An 18,908-nucleotide genomic window follows, 5' to 3' on the forward strand; every position below is an offset into this window, starting at 1 on the left:
AGACAACATCAACTCTAAACACAAGCCAGCACTTCAGTATATGTTATAGTCATCATACCTTAGATATTGGGAAACATAAAGCCCTCCACAAAGCTCACAAAGGGGGACCATGATTCTTTAAATTTTTGATAGGAACCACACATGCAGTATTTAATCTTTTTACTTTCATCAAGAGCATCACATCCTAGACCCACTGAAAAAAAGATGGAGGCTTGTTTGATTTCTAATATAAGAGTATAAGATGCCGGACAAAGAGAGAGGCGAAACTGATCACGTCTCTACAATGGCTCGGTAATCCCTCTCCTGGCTGAACTGATCCAAAAATGGCTGTTATAGGGTTGGGTTTCAGTGTTTTGTTGTGTACAAATGAAAGGAATTTGAAGACTGAAGACCAAAAATCAGTGACACAGGTGTATGTTTGCACTTGGGACATTCCGGACGAACTGCTGGATATATTTTGGCCAATTTATCATTAGAGTAGTGTAGTCTGTGGAATATTTTAAATTGTACCAAATTATGTCTCACACGGAGGGATGTTGAATTAATTAGTGAAATGGTAAAATTCCATTGTTCGTCAGAAATGGTTTCTCCTATATCCAGTTCCCAGCCAGCCCCCATTTTCCCACGAGGGGGCATTTATATTCTGAATCACATTATGTACTTTAGAGATCAGTCCTTTAATGTATGGATTGAGTTGAAGGATTGTGTGTGTTGGGCCTGGGTAGGTAGACTGGGATATGATGGCAAAAGGTTTTGAGGCAAAGCTGCAGGCTTGGAGATGGCTGAAATAGTGGCTTTTAGAGTCAAATGATCTAAACGATTTGGGTCTTTTGGTGGGTTGATTCGTTGATGATAACAAACAGTAGAACATTGACAGCTTCATCCTTTGAAACCTATCACTGAGAATTCAGGGGATTAATTGTGTCCTTGTCCCTGTGACAAGCCTAATCAGTGTTCATTTATTCTCATAATCATAGTATGTAATGAATGAGCTATTGACACCACACTAAAGTTATATGTGGTGAGCCTGATGGTGAACTCCCCAGCAGCAGAAGAGCCTGAGATCTGCACATCTGACTGTTCCCTCATCATGTTGCTTTTCTAGATATTCAAAATAAGGACTACATATCATGAAAAAACCTGGCCCAGTGTTCTGTATTTAGACCTCCTGTTTTATCTCTAGTGTTCCATTTTCTATTTTTTAGCTTATATAAGGCATTAGACATGTATTAACATATAATGTGCTTTTACTGTGAAGCTATTTTTTTTTTACATGGATTACATTTGTGAGTGGAATCAAATGTTTATCACATGTGACCGTAAGTTTGTATTATGACAGTAGGCTAAGCACTAACACTATTTGGGTGAAAATGATAAATGTGGTGATTTTGCATTGTTACCATAGTCTGTAAAATAAAGAATGTAGCTCATTCAAGCCCCCCCCCCCCCGAAAAAATATGTGTAATGTTAAGCTTTAATAAAATGTAAATGGGTGCGTTATGTAAAAAATTAAACCCTCTTACAGGTTGTGCATATTGTCATTGGCTATAGAGACCAAAACTGTTTTTGTTTTTTTTGTACAAGGCTGTAAATGTGTTTATCTCTGCTGTAAAGTTGAGCATTTTGATATGGGAGTTGATGGGGATTGACTAGCATCAGGAGCCAGCCTCAAGTGGCCATTAGAGGAACTGCAATTCTTGGCAGATGAGCTGACTCCATTTTTCAGCCTCGGAGGTTTTTGTACATGCATGAATTTTCTGCAAAAGTGGTACCATACAATTAGGACCCCAATCTGAATATATTTTTATACATTTGTAGTATTTTGGTCCTATTTTGTGGTTAATAAATCTGGTAATGACCATTAAATGATTACACAATCACTAGAAAATAATTGCAAAAAAATAAAAAAAATTACCATCCATAGTAATAAGGGCTGGGTTAAAATTACCATCCGATTCAATTGAATGATGTGATATCAGAGTTCCTAAAATCTGACATTGATCTTTTTATACATACCATTTAACATAAACGCTTGAAGCTTTAATTTTGTTAATCTTGCTTTTCTTAAACGGGCCCCGGCGCTAAATTATTTAAGTCCAAAGTATTGGTAAGCTCCAACTTTAGCGTTTCTTTTGTCTGTAAATGTTTATTTATTACCATGCTGCAACCTCTCCTGCTGCTGTCTTCAACTCTGGTCCTGTTCTGATTTTTTTTTAATTTTTATAACTCCTTGTGTAATTTACAGCATCTCCTTTAAATTCAAGCAAAATTGGTAACTGAAATACCCTTAATCAAATCAATATTGCACGAAATCGAATGGAATTGGGACCTTATGAATGATTCAGGAAATCAGTGGTGACACCCAGACCTAACAGCCGTTGTGAGCTTTGAGCTGCATGAGTCTTTGGAAAAAATTGTTGCTTAAAACACCTTTACAGCAGCACATGGTGTGTAAATTACATGGACAGTGGAACTCAGAATGCATTAGATAGCTTATCCCCTAATAATCCTCCTGGTGACACGGACGTGCTAGCATGGCTGTCCTTCACATACCTGATGCTAACATCGGTGATAAGATTGATATTTTAACTCCGGCCTCCAATGACTAATGGAAGTTAAACGCTCCTGTGGTTGTTGTTAGGCTGCTGTTTTTCAAGGGCTCTCAGGGGTTCTTGGCTTGTTGTTGAGTGTGATATTATGGAACAAATAGCAGGGCTTAATGGTGGTGTAGATGATTTAACCGCCCTCGGGGCAATGAAAAAAGGAAAATGATTTTGTATGCCTAGACATTGTACAAGGTGTTGTTCTGTAGGTGTTTTTGAAGCCTTCTATTTCCTCTGTGCTTCCTAAGAACACACTCGGATGTAAAAATCAGGCTTTCTCAGTGTCTTAATGTAAAAATACCTTTTTAGGCCAAACTCTGTGTATAGAGTATTTCATTTAAACCACCGGTTAACCTACATAATTGCCATTCACTTGTGTTTTCTGGATCTAAGATTTATGAATGTTATTTGAGTGCTGTGCAGCTCTCCTCAGTCTCCTTCAGGCCCCGCTCCGACTGTGTTGTCTGCTCTGCTCTATCAGAGATGCTGTGGCTTTAATCCTTTGCCCACAGGGGACGGCTGACATGGATGAGAGTAAACTGTTGACATGGTGCTGCCTCCTATGCTCTCTGATCAAAGACAGTGCAGCCCTCCTGTTTCACAACCTGCCTTCAAATATGTTCCAAGTCTCTGCCACAGAGACACCCTCCATCTCTGTTTCACACTTTACGTTAACCCCTGTTTTCCCTGTAGCGAATTGATACGTTTGATGATAACAAAGCAGCCATTTATGACTTCACCTATTTAGCCTGTGTGACCTCCCTCCAAGCAATGAATTTGGTTTGGAAAACAGTGTGTAGAGTGGCTCACACCATAGCGGAGACCATTTTTGGAGACAGTAATGCGCCGGCTTTAAGTGCAGTGAAAGACTTGGCTTGATGTAGTGCTTAGTTTAATTAATCCCCAGTAATGATGCAACTATTAGTAACAGCTGAGCTTGTCTTAAGTGGCTGGAGATGTGTGTGTGTGTGTGTGTATGTGAGAGAGAGTGTGTGTACATGTGTTTGTATTTGATGTGTGCAGATGCTGATGGAGCCGACTATAATTCACTATCTAGGGTGGGTTTAGTGTCTGGAGTCCAGGAGGTTCCGCTGTTGTTCTTCTGATTGTACCTTTAACCTCATGAGACGTGTAACAAGTATGCTATACTGTTCAGGAGTTGTCATGGTTACAGCGTCATGCAATGTCACATTGCATGTGCTCATACAAAAAGAGAAGGGAACTCCTGTCACATGTGTAATGTAAATGGAGGCTTTAAACTGTTAATCCTGAGGGAAAATCCTTAAAATAAGCACAGTCTGTATCTGTCTTGGTAGATAAAATTATGCATTGTATATGTATGCACAGATTGAGAAATTCTGCACAGGTACCAACGTTCAAAATAATCACTTGGCCGATTGCCGGTACAGATGCTTTTTGTTGTCATGTGTTTAGTTTTTGTTGTTTTTTTTTTCCTTTGTGCCGGGAAAGACTGAAATCTAATTAATAATTTTAAAAAAAGACTGAATTGATTTCAAGTTATTCAGTCCTTCATTACACTATCTGCAATGAGCACAAATTCAATAATACACATTTATGAAACAACCTTTAATACAGCCTTCTTTATCACAAAAAAAGTTTTAAAATAACATCTTTTGCAACATAATATCATTCCCTCAGTAATATCCATTTTATGTTGCTGTGAAAACATCAACCAATGTCTCCTTCAGTTAACTGTATTTATTCAATTTTTCTTGCCAAAAATACATTTTACAAGATTTTAGATTCAACATATCATTTGAACATTATAATTCACAATAGCATTGTGCTAATTTTTACTGGATGGAGGTGAACACACGATGTCACTCAATTCAACCTTTGTGAGCTGCGTAGTTGTGGCCACTGGCTGCGTAGAGCTAACGTAGAGCACCTAAAGCACTGCTTTTTAGCCTGCACAAAATTAATGTGACTCGAGAAAAACACTGGCCACTGCCATCGTTGAACATGATGTTATTAGCTGATAGGCTAATGGCAGTCAACTCTGTGAATAACGACCATTACCAATGTTCATTATTAGAGTAATCAGTATTTGAATTAGAGCATTCAAGTACTGATTTGGACATTAGTTACTAGGGGTGCACCATTTGCCATATACCAATACCCCCAAAATCCTAATTAGCCCATACATTTAGGACAAGGACATTTAAACTTAGTGACATGACAGGCCTTACAAATCTGGTAAGTTGACTTTAATTAAAAAATGCCTTGAAAAATACATTATATCGAATTGCTAAAGTTTACTTAAAATGTTGTGTTATGTACCTACTTTTGTGAAGTTGTTGCAAGTGAAGTATGAAGTTTAATTAAATTAATCTTTCCAGGTTTAGTGACTAATGTAAATCAAGCATGCTGTGCTATAGAGTCATGGAAAAAATTATTAGACCACCCTTGTTTTCTTCAATTTCTTGTTAATTTTAATGCCTGGCTCAACTAAAGGTACATTTGTTTGGACAATTATAATGATAACAACAAAAATAGCTCATGAGAGTTTAATTTAAGAACTAAGAACTATTCATTTTCCATGGTTTTCTTGATAATAACCAAAATTACTTAAATTCTTACATCAATAGCTATGGCATTGCACCGCCAAAAACACTACTTTTAAGCATTCCATGTTTTCTTTTCTGTTTGCTTTAAACACATGATACACACAAGAGTTAATACTTGATTGCATAACCATTGTTTTTGATGACTGCAGCCATGCGTCTTGGCATGCTCTCCACCAGCTTCTGACATTGTTCTGCTGTCACAGCAGCCCATTCCTGTTGGACAAATTCAAACAAATTTTCTTTGTTTTTGGGCTTGTGGTTCTCCATTTTGAGTTTGATGATTTTCCACAGGTTTTCAATTGGATTAAGATCTGGTGATTGAGCAGGCCAAGGCATGGTGCGAATGTTGTGGTTCTCCATCCAGGCTTTAACTGACCTTGCCGTGTGGCAAGGGGCATTGTCTTGTTGGAAAATCCAGTCATTCGAGGCAGGAAAGAGTTTTCCAGCTGATGGAAGAAGACTGTTTTCAAGGGTAGTCCTGTACATGACCTGGTTCATTCGGCCTTCACACAATTGCATTTGCCCTGTTCCACTCAGACTGAAACAACCCCAGATCATGACTGATCCACCCCCATGTTTTACTGTAGGAGCAAGACAGTCTGGGTTGTAAGCTTCTCCAGGCTTCCTCCTAACCAGTAAGTTGGCTGGAGTGGGCATCAATTCAAAATTGGATTCATCACTGAAGAGAACCTTAGCCCAATCATCAACAGTCCAATCCTTGTGGTCTCGAGCAAAGAGTAACCGGGCCTTCCTCTGCCTTTCATTGATGAAGGGCTTCTTGCGTGCTCTGTGTGACTTCAAACCAGTTCAACAAGTCGGTTTCGAACTGTCCTTGCCGAACAAGTCACATTTCTCGACAGTGCCCACTCATTTTTAAGGTCCCTGGAGGTCTGACGACGATTCCTGACACAGGAACGGATGAGTGCACGGTCATCTCGTGGGGTAGAAAGACGTTTCCTGCCACGGCCAGGTAGCAATTTGGTAGTGCCATGTTCAGCTTGTTTTTTTTTGTTGTAATGAACGGCTGTCTTGGAGATCTTCAGTTTTTTCGCTACCTGTCTCTCACTCATGCCAATTTCCAGCAGTGCCAAGATGGCTGCCTTTGTGGCTTCACATAATTCTTTTGTTTTAGGCATTATGTGAGAGCTGACAACTTCTGAGTTGTGCTACGGCTTGAATGTAAGCAGGAAACCACTCTAGGCCTTTGCATGTGCAGTGCTGCTTGTGACATGAAATGGCCTCTTATATACCCTGGGAATCAATTAAGCTTAAGAATGTCAAATACGACATAAAGTATTATGTGACCAGCTGCATTTTTTGTTGTGTTCATTGTATTATACGTTTAGTGGTACCAGATATTAGAATGAACAAGAAATTGAAGAAAACAAGGGTGGTCTAATAATTTTTTCCATGACTGTATGTCTGTATTCTGCTGAGTGCAAACTAGTCAAATCATATTTGTAAATGTGGTAAGAAAACAGAAATCACAGATCTAACCTCGTCATTGGAAAAATCCTCATCATGATGAAGTTAAGTCAGACTAGCTTGGTTTACTACAGATGCTAAACTAAGAAGGGACAAGGACTTTTCACTTGCCTTTTTTCAGTTGCTACAGCTTCACAAAATTAAGTGAATACAGCTACATTTCAAGCAAGACAATTAGGTATAAAGCAAACATAAATGAAGATTAATAGTTATGTTTACTTTACTTTTTTCAGGCAATCAGTTTCTAAGATTATTTTGAGTAAGATCAGCTTGTCAGATTTTACAGTGTAGTTTTTTTTGCTCCAACAGTTTGACCACACGTGACAGAAGTATAAATAGCAAGGCGTCGAAAGAGTCAAGCATCTGGAATAGCTTCAAAATTTACAAAGATGACCACAAAATATCAAGTAGCAGATATGCTAAAGGAAACTGGCATATCACAAATCTACAGACAGGTTTTACAAATCTCCTAAAAACTGCAAGTAACAGCTTAGCTTTTCTAGCATTTATGTCTATTGTAACTACGACCTGCATGCTTATTGTCCAAGTGGCTCATTGTCAAGTTATTTTAGATGCATCAACTGAAAACCGATGTTTCAAAAAAGCTTTGATTAATGGCGGATCTTTCTCATTGGAGCTTTGTTGCCCCAAAACTGGCATTTGGAACAGCCACAGTACATTGCTGCAGAAATTGTGGTTGTTTTTGGTGCAGCTCTTTTGCTTGTGTTGTGTCAAAATAAACTGATGCAGACTCTTCTGTTAGTTTTGGTGCGTTCTGGATGTGAGATTAACTGTTGTGCCAGTCTACATATTTGTTAAGGCAACTGTGTGAATACTTTTAAAACGATGAACACAATGCTGAGTACATTTTGTAACCAAAAAAAACAAAACAAAAAAACAACAACCAACAACTGTGATACCACATGTATTATCTAAATGGATTCAAAAAGTGTATTGCAGCAAGCAACAGTGATTTCTGCTTCCATTTTGCGTCTGGCAGATTGTCATCTCTGCTTTTGTTTTAGTATTTCCTGCCGTTCCCTTTTTACACAGTAACAATCTGCCCACCCAATTGTTTGCATCCTTCTAGCAACAGGCAACCAATATTAGCCAATACATCTCCGGGTTTTGAATGCCACAGTGGGTTTTGACTGCTTGAAGCAACACAAAAACACTCTTGTTTTGCTCGAGCACCTGATTGACAATGGCTTCAGCTCGACATTTTCTTCTCTACTGGCACAAGCTGCTTCCGTTGCCGAGCACATTTCCCCCCAATGAGTTTGATTATTGTAAGGCTGGGACTGGGGAGTGTGTATGCTTAAGGAAAATTTGTGCCTCTAGCATTCGCTGTAATTCTGTTGACAATGTTTGATGTCTTTCGGGCAATTTGCCACAAGAAGCTCGAGAGACATTCCTGCCCAGAGGACACGAGACTGATTGTCTACAGTCCTGGTAACATTAGCCGTCTGCATTTTACTGAGTGACATTTCCACCAAGGAGCTTAGCACGGAGGCTGTTGTGGCATTATTATATCCATACATATTATAGTGAACATATTGACCGTCCAGTCTATTTCATTTTTCCCTCTGCAGGCCAGCTGCTGCTCTAAAAGAATTTGATTGATTGTAGCTGTAAGAGAGCAAGAAGCATCATAGGGCCTGAAGGAGAAGCTCCTCTTGTTTTCTGCAGATCCCCGATGGTGATGATCATTACCTCCCATTAAGGCATTGTGTCAAATGATGGCACCTGGGCTGAAAGCAAAGACTTTTTCCTTTTTTCTTTTTTTTTTTTTTTGTGCACATTGACACAGCTGCTACTCCTTCACTGGTTCAGTTTGGAAGACCTGGTTCAGGAAGCTGAAATTTGTCATAAGAAAACATACTGGGTAAATGTTATCCTTGTTAAAGTATGTTTCAGTCGCTGTCAGCTCTGGGGGTTAAAGTCTGTCCTTAGAGTAGCTCCAACAACTGCAATTTGGGAGGAGATTTGAGGCACTTTGACAGAATGTTTCTATTAAACTGAAGTATAGAGGCACTTTAGCTGTAATCTACAATTTCAAGCATATATGGGTTTTTAAATGAGTTTTATGTAAGTGTTATATTTACAGCCTATTGATCTTGGACAACTGAAAAAAGCCTGGATTTTGTTCCATAACGAAATGTTTACATTTTCAATGGATTATTTTTCAATTCAGTGCCTTTCCCTGCAAAATTCACACACTATAGTGTGTTAAAGGTAAACTATGCAGGAACTGTCTGCTGTTGTTTGTAAACAGTATTGTCAGTGACGATAAAAACCAACCTTAGATTTGCTAAATTTTCAGTTTTTTTCAGTATTGCGTCTGACATTTTTTAGGCTTCTTCTTGGATGTTTTTCACTTAAGCTCAGAAGGCAACCTTTTTATTAAGTCACAACCTCACCTGCACGTTGTGCTCAGGAATGTCCAAACACAGCAAAATAAGAAGAAAATAAGAAAATGCAGGGGAGAGGCAGGGTCTCTACAGAAAAATACACCGCTAGTGTAGTCAAAAATGTCACCTTATTGATACATATTGATTCTGACTATAATAATATAATAATAACAACTTCATTTATGTTGCACCTTTGAAAAAAGTTGTTTACAAAGTGCTCTGACTGACAAAGCAAAGGCAGGAACTCACGGAAAAAAATAAATATAATAAAAACAAACATCAACAAACATGCCAAACAGAGAAAGGTCTAGAACAGGCAAACAAAAAGGCCAGAACAAAATGCGTATACAAAAGGTCAATAAGAATGAAGCGAATAAAGGGAATAAGAGGTTTGCAGGTTTCAATGGCTTCAGTTAGGCTTGGGTGCTTTCTACTTTTTCATACCTTCATACCATCCTTGAATTTCAGGGTATCAGTGTTTGCTGCCAGCACTGAATACATGTTTCGCTCTTTTACTGAAGCTACTCTGCAGATCCTATAGTTTTTTTTTGTTCTTTTTTTCATCTTACCAGGTTAGAGCAGCTACACTAACAGCGTGAGCAGCGCTGCTCAGGTGCGGCACATCTGGAAAAATGGAACTTTGCAGATGTTTTTTTTGCGCATGACTCTTGCAGTTATCAGAAAAAATAGAGTGATAATGGTCTTTTGTCTGTCAGGATTTCAAAGTACGCTGGTATACCATAATACCGTGATACTGCCAGTGCCTAGTTTCAATACTCATTTTCTGCAGTATCTGTAATATCAATTAAAGGTTTCAAGCTCTCTCTTCTCTTAAACAGTGAATTTCTACAGTGAGCCCATAGCACCGCCTACTGTCACTCACTCACTCACAGTGCTGTACTCTTGTTATTCATCGCATTCAGTGCAGTTGCATATAGGCTTTTATGGCACCATTATTTATTTATTTATTTTTAATGTGTTCTTTATTATATAAGTATGTTACAATCTCAGAAGGTTTTCAATATGTGCACTACAGCAAGAAAAATCTTTTTGTTTATGTAAAAAATCTTTTATTATTGCTAATGTTAAACAAAGTCTAGTGATAAGTACAGTCCTAATTTAGAAAGTAGAAAAAGATGTCGTTGTGATGTTACATTTATCTTTTCATAACCCAAAAATATATATGCTGTCAATGTCATTTTTTCCTGGAAATAATATCGGATGTCAATATTTTTTCAAGGTATTGCATTGAAGTTAGAAGATCCAATATTGTGACACTTTACACCCCCTCACACTTCTAGTGGGTCATATATTTGCATTAATCTATACATTGTATTTTTTTTTTTTAGGTAATAACTGCAAACTATACATTTAAGTACAGGTTATTGTAAACTGCAGTATTTTGACAGTCCTGCAGAAAGTTAACAAAAGATAATAGTGACTTATTGCCCAGCCTCAGGAGATAGGGGATGAACCCCAGTTTGTCAAAGTTGGAAACATTACACACCCATCCATCACCCCAACCTACGCACTCTCACAATTTCTTAAATTGCATGGAGGGCACACTTCTTTCTGCATTGCCAATAAAAAATGTAAATCTAATGTTTCCAGCAATACCAGAGACTGCATTTTTATTTATCATTATTCATTCATTATATATATTTTTTATAAATCTCTCACTATGTTGCCAACTTTCAACACATTTTCTCAGAGATTTTTAATAGATTGTTGAATGAGTATTTATTCAGGCTGTAAATGAAACTTTTCTTCCCCTGTGGATTTCGTCACCTCTGTGTCTGCCTCCCACAGTTGCATCGGGTGGCCAGCCTCACCCTGCTGGAGACGGGCGCCATGGGAGCACAGGCTTAATGAGGGAGAGGAGGGCAGCTGGTGACCCCTACTGGTCCTATTCAGGTGAGCTCTCATTTGTGCGCTGACCAGAGCCCTCAGTAGGAGGGGAAGTGCATTTCTAAGACTTGTTCACCTCGTATCTTTCTTTCTCATCATTTTCCTATTTTTGTCTACCATTTTACTAGAAACCCATGTTTCCTCCTTCACAGCATTTATATAATAGTATTCCTGTACCATATATTTTTGTAGCTCTCATAACTCTTAATCAAACTAATGCACTGAGGAGGAAAAACACTTACAAACAGCAAAGTGAGTCGATGTTCAGACTGTTGTAGCCAGCTGTGATTAACCACAATTGATTAAAGTTGATTAAAAGGTATTTATTCATTATTAGGATTGGATCAGGCTTACTATTTGTGTGGATTGACATGCATGACGATCAGTTCATGTGCATGTAATTTAATAACAGCCTTGCAATTAGTTGTGACCCCACATTTCTTCAACAAGTGATGGACATGTGGCATAAAGGGCGATTATGACCTCTAGTTTGTCATATTAGTGCAGTTGACAGCTGTCTTCAGCAAACTTCCGTTTGTTTTGAGTTATATTTTATCAGAAATACAGCAAGCCTAGATGTGAATGCCAAGCTAGGTTAGTTGTTTTATTTCCTGCCTCTTTCATTTATAATATGCATGCTTTTAATGTAAGAGTGAATTTAGGCTCTCCTCCTCCTCTAAACTCTCAGCCATCTACCTTTGCAAACTGGAAAGATGGACGGATGTGGCAGTCCAGAGTGAAGAGTCAGATGTACGCTCTAATGGATCATTCATTATGTGCCTTTTTATGCTTGTAAATATTCTCAGAGTAGTGCGTGCCTATGCGCATTTAGCCAGTAAAGTTGAGGTGTGCTTTTCAAGTAAAAATAAGCAAATTCGTGTGAAAACACTGAAGTTTTTAAGTGGCTGCAGCTGAGTTATAAGCTTAAGTTTTTTTTTCTCAAAGTCTGCACAAAACATCTAGCAAATTAGCAAAACAGGTATGAAAAAATTGGTAATATGCTTGTTAGTTGAAAGCATTTATCTGGCGGTAATATTACATTAATGCATAGTGCATTGATTCTGTGTGCAATATTTGTATGAGGCATAGTGCACTTTACTTTATAAACTTTATAACTTAGTTCTTTGTGTTTATTTAACTTTAATATACCATTTATTCTGTTTTTATTATTGGGTTTTTGCATGAAGGGAGAATTTCATCGAATGGTGTAAAGCGCTGTGACAGACCTCTTGAATCAAAGTAGGTTTTTAGCTGTAAATGGCATATTGTCTACAGTAGTTATCATTTTTAAACCTACATTCTTAACACCCTAAATGCTACCAACATGCAGTTTTTTGCAGTTGTGTATCCACCTACATATATATTGAATATGTAGATAGCAAAGAGGCTGCTAAAAATAGTAAATCAATCACAAAAACACACATTCTGCACTATCATTCCCTTAGTGTTGATAGCATGACTCTTTTATACATGTTTAGGCAGGTGTATGCAGACCACGAGATGCATTTTTTTGGCAGTGAACACTTTGGATAAGCGCACATCACTGTTCTTTAAGAGCACTGCTTCACAATCAACTATACACATTCACACAGTGCAAACACAGCCCTCAGTCGGCCATTGAGCAGCTCCGGTGGGAAATAGGGGTTATGTGCTTTGATCGAGGGCACCTCACTGGAAGAGCTCAGGAAGGGAGGAGCAGTCAGTAAAATTATATTTACACGTTCCAAGGTCCAAAAACACCCCCTAGCAAATAACTAACTTGGTCCCTCTGCTCTTGGAGTGAATCATAGCTCTGAAAATTATTAATACTGATGGAATATTTTGTTTTGGCAGTGCTGCTCCCGTAGTTTTAGGCAAGGAAATGCAAATACGAAAAGGAGTACAAGGAACAGCAAAAAGTTTATGTTTACGTTTGTTTGTTGTTCTTCTTAAAAGTGTATTTCAGGGTTCATGCTTGAATACAGCATTTGGAAACTTAAGTCCTGGAATACCTTGAAAATCAGACCTTTTTTTAACTTGGTCTTGAAAAACTTCTTGAATATAAGTGAGAGTTAAACAAAGTGATAAATTATTTTATGAAACGTATTATATAAACGTTATAGGAAGCAAAGAACAGCCGTGGTTTCAGTGTTTTTGCTAATGCCGTATAAGTGCAAATCGGTTGGTCAACACCATTAACCAGTCGGCACAGGGATGCTTTGCTAGCCTGATAAACACTCACAGCAAAGCAGCATGAGCCATTAGCATGAGTTCTGAGCTGTAATTCGGCAGTAAATAAGCGGCTGTTTATTAATAATAAGTAGATTTTTGGACCTGGAAGCATGTTTGCTCCATTTAAAAATTTGCACAGTTTTCTTGCAACAGATGGTTGTGGAGAAAATGATTGCATCCTTGAAAATAAAAATGAGTGCTTGAAAAAGTACTTGAAATCCCATCTGTGTTAACCCTGGTTTTAAATAACTACATTACACTTTCATCCGTCTAAATTGTACTCTTTGCATTGAAACTGTCATTATGTGCAGATCTTTAATTTTAGTTAGTTTAGTAGTTAGCCTGAAAAAATAATCTACTGACAAATAAAAGGAAATTTTCTCTCTCTCTCTGTCTCCCTCTCTCTTTTTTTTAAACTCGTGGTTGAGATCCTTTTTTACAGTGATCCGATTGGTCAGTAGTGTGTGCAGGTTGTGATCCTACAGTCTGGAAATAACCTGTTCCAGAGCAGTTTAGCTGTTTAGCATAAATTACGGCGATAATTTACCCTTGTAAAAAGAGAAGCAGCTTCGCAGCACTGAATACCCAGGGTTAACCCTAAATTACCTCGCTATCCCCCAATCCCGCTTCGTTGTACAGGCCTCTGATCTTAGCCATGACAGGTTCTGCTTTGTTTTCAAATTGAGACATCAGGCTTGATTCAGTCCTGGCACATTTCTTTGCTCAGTTAAATTCTAGCGCTCTGTGTCTTTTATTCTTTGACAGAATGTTATGTATATTTATGTAAACAGTTGGAGCTGCAGGCTGTTTTAATACTTGCTAATATTCTGCAACTGTTGTGGGCAAACATTCAGCTTTGTGTTGGTGTGCAGAGCTGTATGACTGCTTAGCAAGAGCCAAGCTCACCCACCCTTCCTTTTCTAAAAATCCTAAACATTAAGAGATCCTATCTTCTCCCAATTACCAAACATCGGGGTTAGGGAACTGGCTGACATGGGCCGACTCTGAACATTCATTTCAGCCCTGTGCAGAGCACTAATTCCTACCAGTGAAGGCAGCTGGCTGGTTGTACAGAGAGAAGGGGAAGCATTGAGGGAACACAGAAATGTCCATTGCTTTGGAAAGGTAATTAGTGTCTAAGGGTGTGAATGGGGGACAGACAAGCGTGCCTTAGCAGCTAAATGGTTATTAAGGGCATTTGCTCTGTGCAAGTGAGTGTAAAAGAAATGCACACAGTAGAGTTAGCCTGCAGCTAGAAGGTACTAGTGCAAGACAGACCCCAGCTCTATGAGCTACACACACATCGAGTACATTACATATAGGGAAGTATACCAGCCATTGTTTCACACAGACTCTCCACACCCCTCACTGTGTATCCTACAGACTTCTGCAGGAAAGAGCCGTTTGAAGAATGTGGAACAATACGAGTCTCTGAAACTGGAGCAGTATCAAATACAACTGAGCAACATTTAAGAATGTTTTTTGAATCCGTCATTTGGTTTAAATCAGATTTAACAGCTGTTAAAATGTAGATCTCCCCAATGTTTTGTAATAATAAATACATTTATATAATGCTTTAAACATGTGGTTATATAATGGTGCATACATATGGTTTGAGTTTTTACATTACATAATTATATTATACTTGATTTGATAGATGTTTATTTCAAACATGTAAAACAAACAAAACTGAAAAAGATATAACTTAAACAAAATGGCAGCAACAGAAATGGATGATAACCTGTACATAAACTCACTGAATAGATTTTAATAAACAACAAGAAAATAAATATTGCCCGTTTGAAAAAGAGTGGGAGGAAGAAACAGAAAAGAGATACACAAAAGCGTATATACAAACACGTAGATATATATCCCCCTCTGAATTTACACATATAAAACATATTATTTATGTTCTAAAAGTATACAAATATATTTCATAGTTTTGGTGATAGGAAAGACTGTGTTGTGTTTTACACATTAGTCCAGTCAGTGCATTGAGGAATGAGGCACACAGTGCAAGGAGAGCTCTTATCACTCCATGACATGTCACATTCCTGTGTGCTGTGGTTATGAACCTCATTGTAAGTAGCCTCGAAACCTACACCCTGAAATTTGATTAAAAGTTATTTAAGGCTTGCTGTGTGCATGTGTGTGTGTGTGTGTCTGTGTGTGCGTGCGTGCGTGCGTGTATGTGTGTGCGTGGAGGCATTTTTCATAAGAGGGATGATATCATACTCACCGTAAGACTCCCACAGGAACAGGGCAATGCATCATTTTCCCCCTTTTTATATCTCTGCAGGTTTTTACATCTTCTCCGTTGGTTCCTCCGGCTTCCTTTATCGGTCGTTTTTATGTTTTGGGCCAATATAGGCAGTAGTTTGCTTTTGATTGCACTCTTGTTGATTTATTGTTCTAGTTTAATTACAGCACAACAGTTGGAGTACCTTAATGTGCTTTGCAGAAGCATTATGCTTGATCCCCTCTAACAGTGTGTAGAATGAAAAACAAAACAAAAAAAAAGAAAAGCAAAGAAAAAATGGCATGAGATGTAGAAAAATATAGATTGCCACCCTGAATATAACGCTAATGCTATAATATATGCTGCATTTCAAGATTTCCTTGATTTTCCCTTGACTTAACCCACATGTCATTCCAGTTTGATGTGAAGCAATTATGAAAGATTTATGTTCTTGGCCGTGCTCACTGTGAAATGTATGATTTTGGTTAGAAAAAACACTAACTGTGCATAATTGGGGAAATTAAAAATGCAATAAAGAGCACATGTAGCCCAAATCCTTTAGAGTATGGTAGTCTTCCTCCACAAATTAATAATATAACTGTTAAAGCACTATACCTCTAGTGATTGCTCACATTTCTTACTCAGAGCTCTGTGCTTAGTATTGGTGGAGCTCCTACTGCAGCAGTCATGGATGTTTGGATGGAAGCCATCCTGACAAGCTGTTGGAGCCACTGAAAGAGCCTGCGATTGTCTGATATATGTGGATTATATTTCCCCTCAGCCTGACTTGTTTTATTCCACTTCACTGAGGTTGCCCGTGATCATTAGCAATCTTTCCACTCATGTCTCACATAATGAAGTGAATGAAGTGTCATTTTCAATCAATTGCTGTGTTGATCCAACTTAATTAGTACTTTAGAGAATACAAAACAAGATTAGGTAACTCACTGTTCTTGATTGCCAGAGCTGTTTGTTTTTGCTTTGAATTAACCCTCCCAATTCTACTGCTGCACCCACTTTTCTGTAGCATCACTACTTCAGATCTAACGCGTTATTCTCTTCAACTTTTGGTTAGAAATACATAGCTAAAATTGATTCCCAGCATTTGAGATAAACACGTCAATCATGCATTATTCTGCAGTTGGACAACTGATCTCATTAAGATATAAATCTTTAGAGAGACGTAGTCGTTGAAGCAAATTCACAGCATGATTTCAGAGCAGAGTTTTTGGGTCAGATTCAAAATTTCAGATTGGTTAGTTGGTTTTAACATATTAAACCTTGTGATTCATACAACCTTAAATTGGCTGGGTGCTTGTGAAGGCAGTGCACTTTGTCTCTTGCAGCTTGACACCCCCCTTACAAAGACCAGAGGGAAAAGAGCAATGCCATGTTGTCATGGTGCCCGACAGAAGGAGCTCTGCCTCCTGGAGGTAATGAATCGAGAGGAGGATTGCTCCCGGTAGACCTCTATGTATGAGAAGCACTTGACTTTAAAGCAAAGCTCCCTGACTATGAGGCCGTGCATGGGGTATGCATGGAGGGTAAAGTATAGGGCATATTATACGGGGATCCAGGGACATGCTCCTAAGGGATGAAGATAAAAATACCAGCCCTAACAGAGGTTTTCCTGCGAGTTTTCTGATGAGAAAGATAGAGGTGATTTTTTTTTTTTTTTACGAGAGCTTAGGAGATCCTGTCATGCTCCTGTTGATGTTTTTTTTTTGTAAATAACGTTGTTTTACTCGTGATTGTTTCAAGACAATTCAATAATGGATATTAAATGTATTGTGGGATTTGTTTTCTATCATGAATCATGGTACACAATTTTTGTTGTCCAAATGAACACTCCAAATCAATTGTTAAATCATATTTCTGCCAGAATGAAATACTTAAAATGGCAGCTGAAAATCAGAGTTGAATTTAATTTCCAATTATCATGCAGCCCAATGACATTTCCATCAACTAGACAATATGCCTAGTGATTTTCTAAAGTGGCTCTAAGTAATACCTATCTCAGATGGGAGTGTTTAAGTAATCGCAGTATTTTTGCATTAGCCACTCGAAAATACACATTAGTCGGTCCTTAGGTGAACAAATAAGATGACTTGACCACAATGCACACCAGCCCCAATCATTCACATAAAAGTCAGTTTACTATCTACAACATCCATTCTGCTTGCTTCTTTCCCCCGTTATAGGTTTTTTTTTTTTGGGGGCTGGGGGCTTAGTCGATGTGAGGGTCGCAGGGCAGAGGGATGTCGTATTCTGTAGAGCCCTCTGAGACAAATTGTGATTTGTGATAATGGGCATTTTAAATAAAATTGACTTGACTATTACTTTTACTCTACCCTCAACCTCCACCTGCTAAAATATAGCCAAGCCTTTAAAGCAATAGGTTTTTCTGTCCTGTTCGATTACACAGGTTGTACTTAACCCTGAAGGGACTATTGCATTTTTTCTGTGTCATTCTTGATGACCTTGATAGTTAATTCTTATCAAACTTAATCATTTTAGTGGCCAAAAAATGTAGTGTTGCAAAAGTCGCAGTTTGGAAGTCTGTTATGTATTGTGTGTAGGATCTTCTGTATTAGAAATCCTGACGGTACAATATAATATACATCAGAAAATACAGAAGCTCCTGTTTCTATTAAACACATACAGAGGTGGTGTATGGAGGGTGTAGAGTTGTTGAGTTTTATTTTTATCCTGTCGAACACAAATGAGATGTGTTTCACAGTGAGTTAACAAGGCAGTTAAGCAAGTCATCGTTCAGTTAAAGAGAAAAACTTGAATTCGGGAATTGCACAGTTTAAATGGTAAATTAGGTATAAGAACATTATGTTTCTGACATTTTGTGAGCGTGTTGGTTATTTTTATTGTTTATTTATTAGACTTAGCTACGAGGTTTTGCAGAATGTTGGTTGAGGGTGTTAGAAAGCATATCACACAAAAGCCATCATATACCAAGAAATTTCAGAAAACTAGAAGAAAACAGACACCATCTGAACCCAACTGGTAACACACAAAGTATAGCAAAATACTATTTTACTTAGAGTTGTCAAACGATTGATTTTTTAAATTGTTATTAATCGCAGAATTCCAATAGTTAATCGCAATTGATTGTACTTTTTCATTGCATGTTCAATTCCATATTTTGGATTTCATAACAGTTTTATAGTCCATATTGACAAGGCAAAGCAATTCTTACCAGACTGTTTTAATTAGGAATCAAATGACAGCCAAGAAAAAAAGGGGACACCTATGAAATTGCCATGCCATTTTTCCATTACCAAAATTTAGCCAAACTCTGGAGCGTTGTATTCCTCAAGTCTTCTAGTTTAATTTAATACCAAAGTAAAACTGAGCCTGATACAGCCTCTTAAAGACAAAAATGTTGGCCAGACCTTAATCGCATTGTGATTAATGCATTAACACTGACAGCCCTAATTTTACTAAATGC

The 18,908-nt window shown here is 38.0% G+C and overlaps 1 protein-coding gene across 1 annotated transcript in view; it reads left to right on the forward strand.

Moving 5' to 3' along the window:
- ca16b (carbonic anhydrase XVI b) overlaps positions 1-18,908 on the forward strand; it is a 139,849-nt gene that overhangs the window by 23,078 nt on the left and 97,863 nt on the right. Inside the window, exon 2 of the mRNA XM_042507475.2 lies at positions 10,897-11,001. Coding sequence (XP_042363409.2) covers positions 10,897-11,001 — 105 coding nt within the window. The remainder of the gene's footprint in view (positions 1-10,896; positions 11,002-18,908) is intronic.

This window comes from Plectropomus leopardus, chromosome 2 (assembly GCF_026936395.1).
Source record: "Plectropomus leopardus strain MGB_pleo_1.0 chromosome 2, ASM2693639v1, whole genome shotgun sequence".
Classification (NCBI taxonomy): Eukaryota; Metazoa; Chordata; class Actinopteri; order Perciformes; family Serranidae; genus Plectropomus; species Plectropomus leopardus.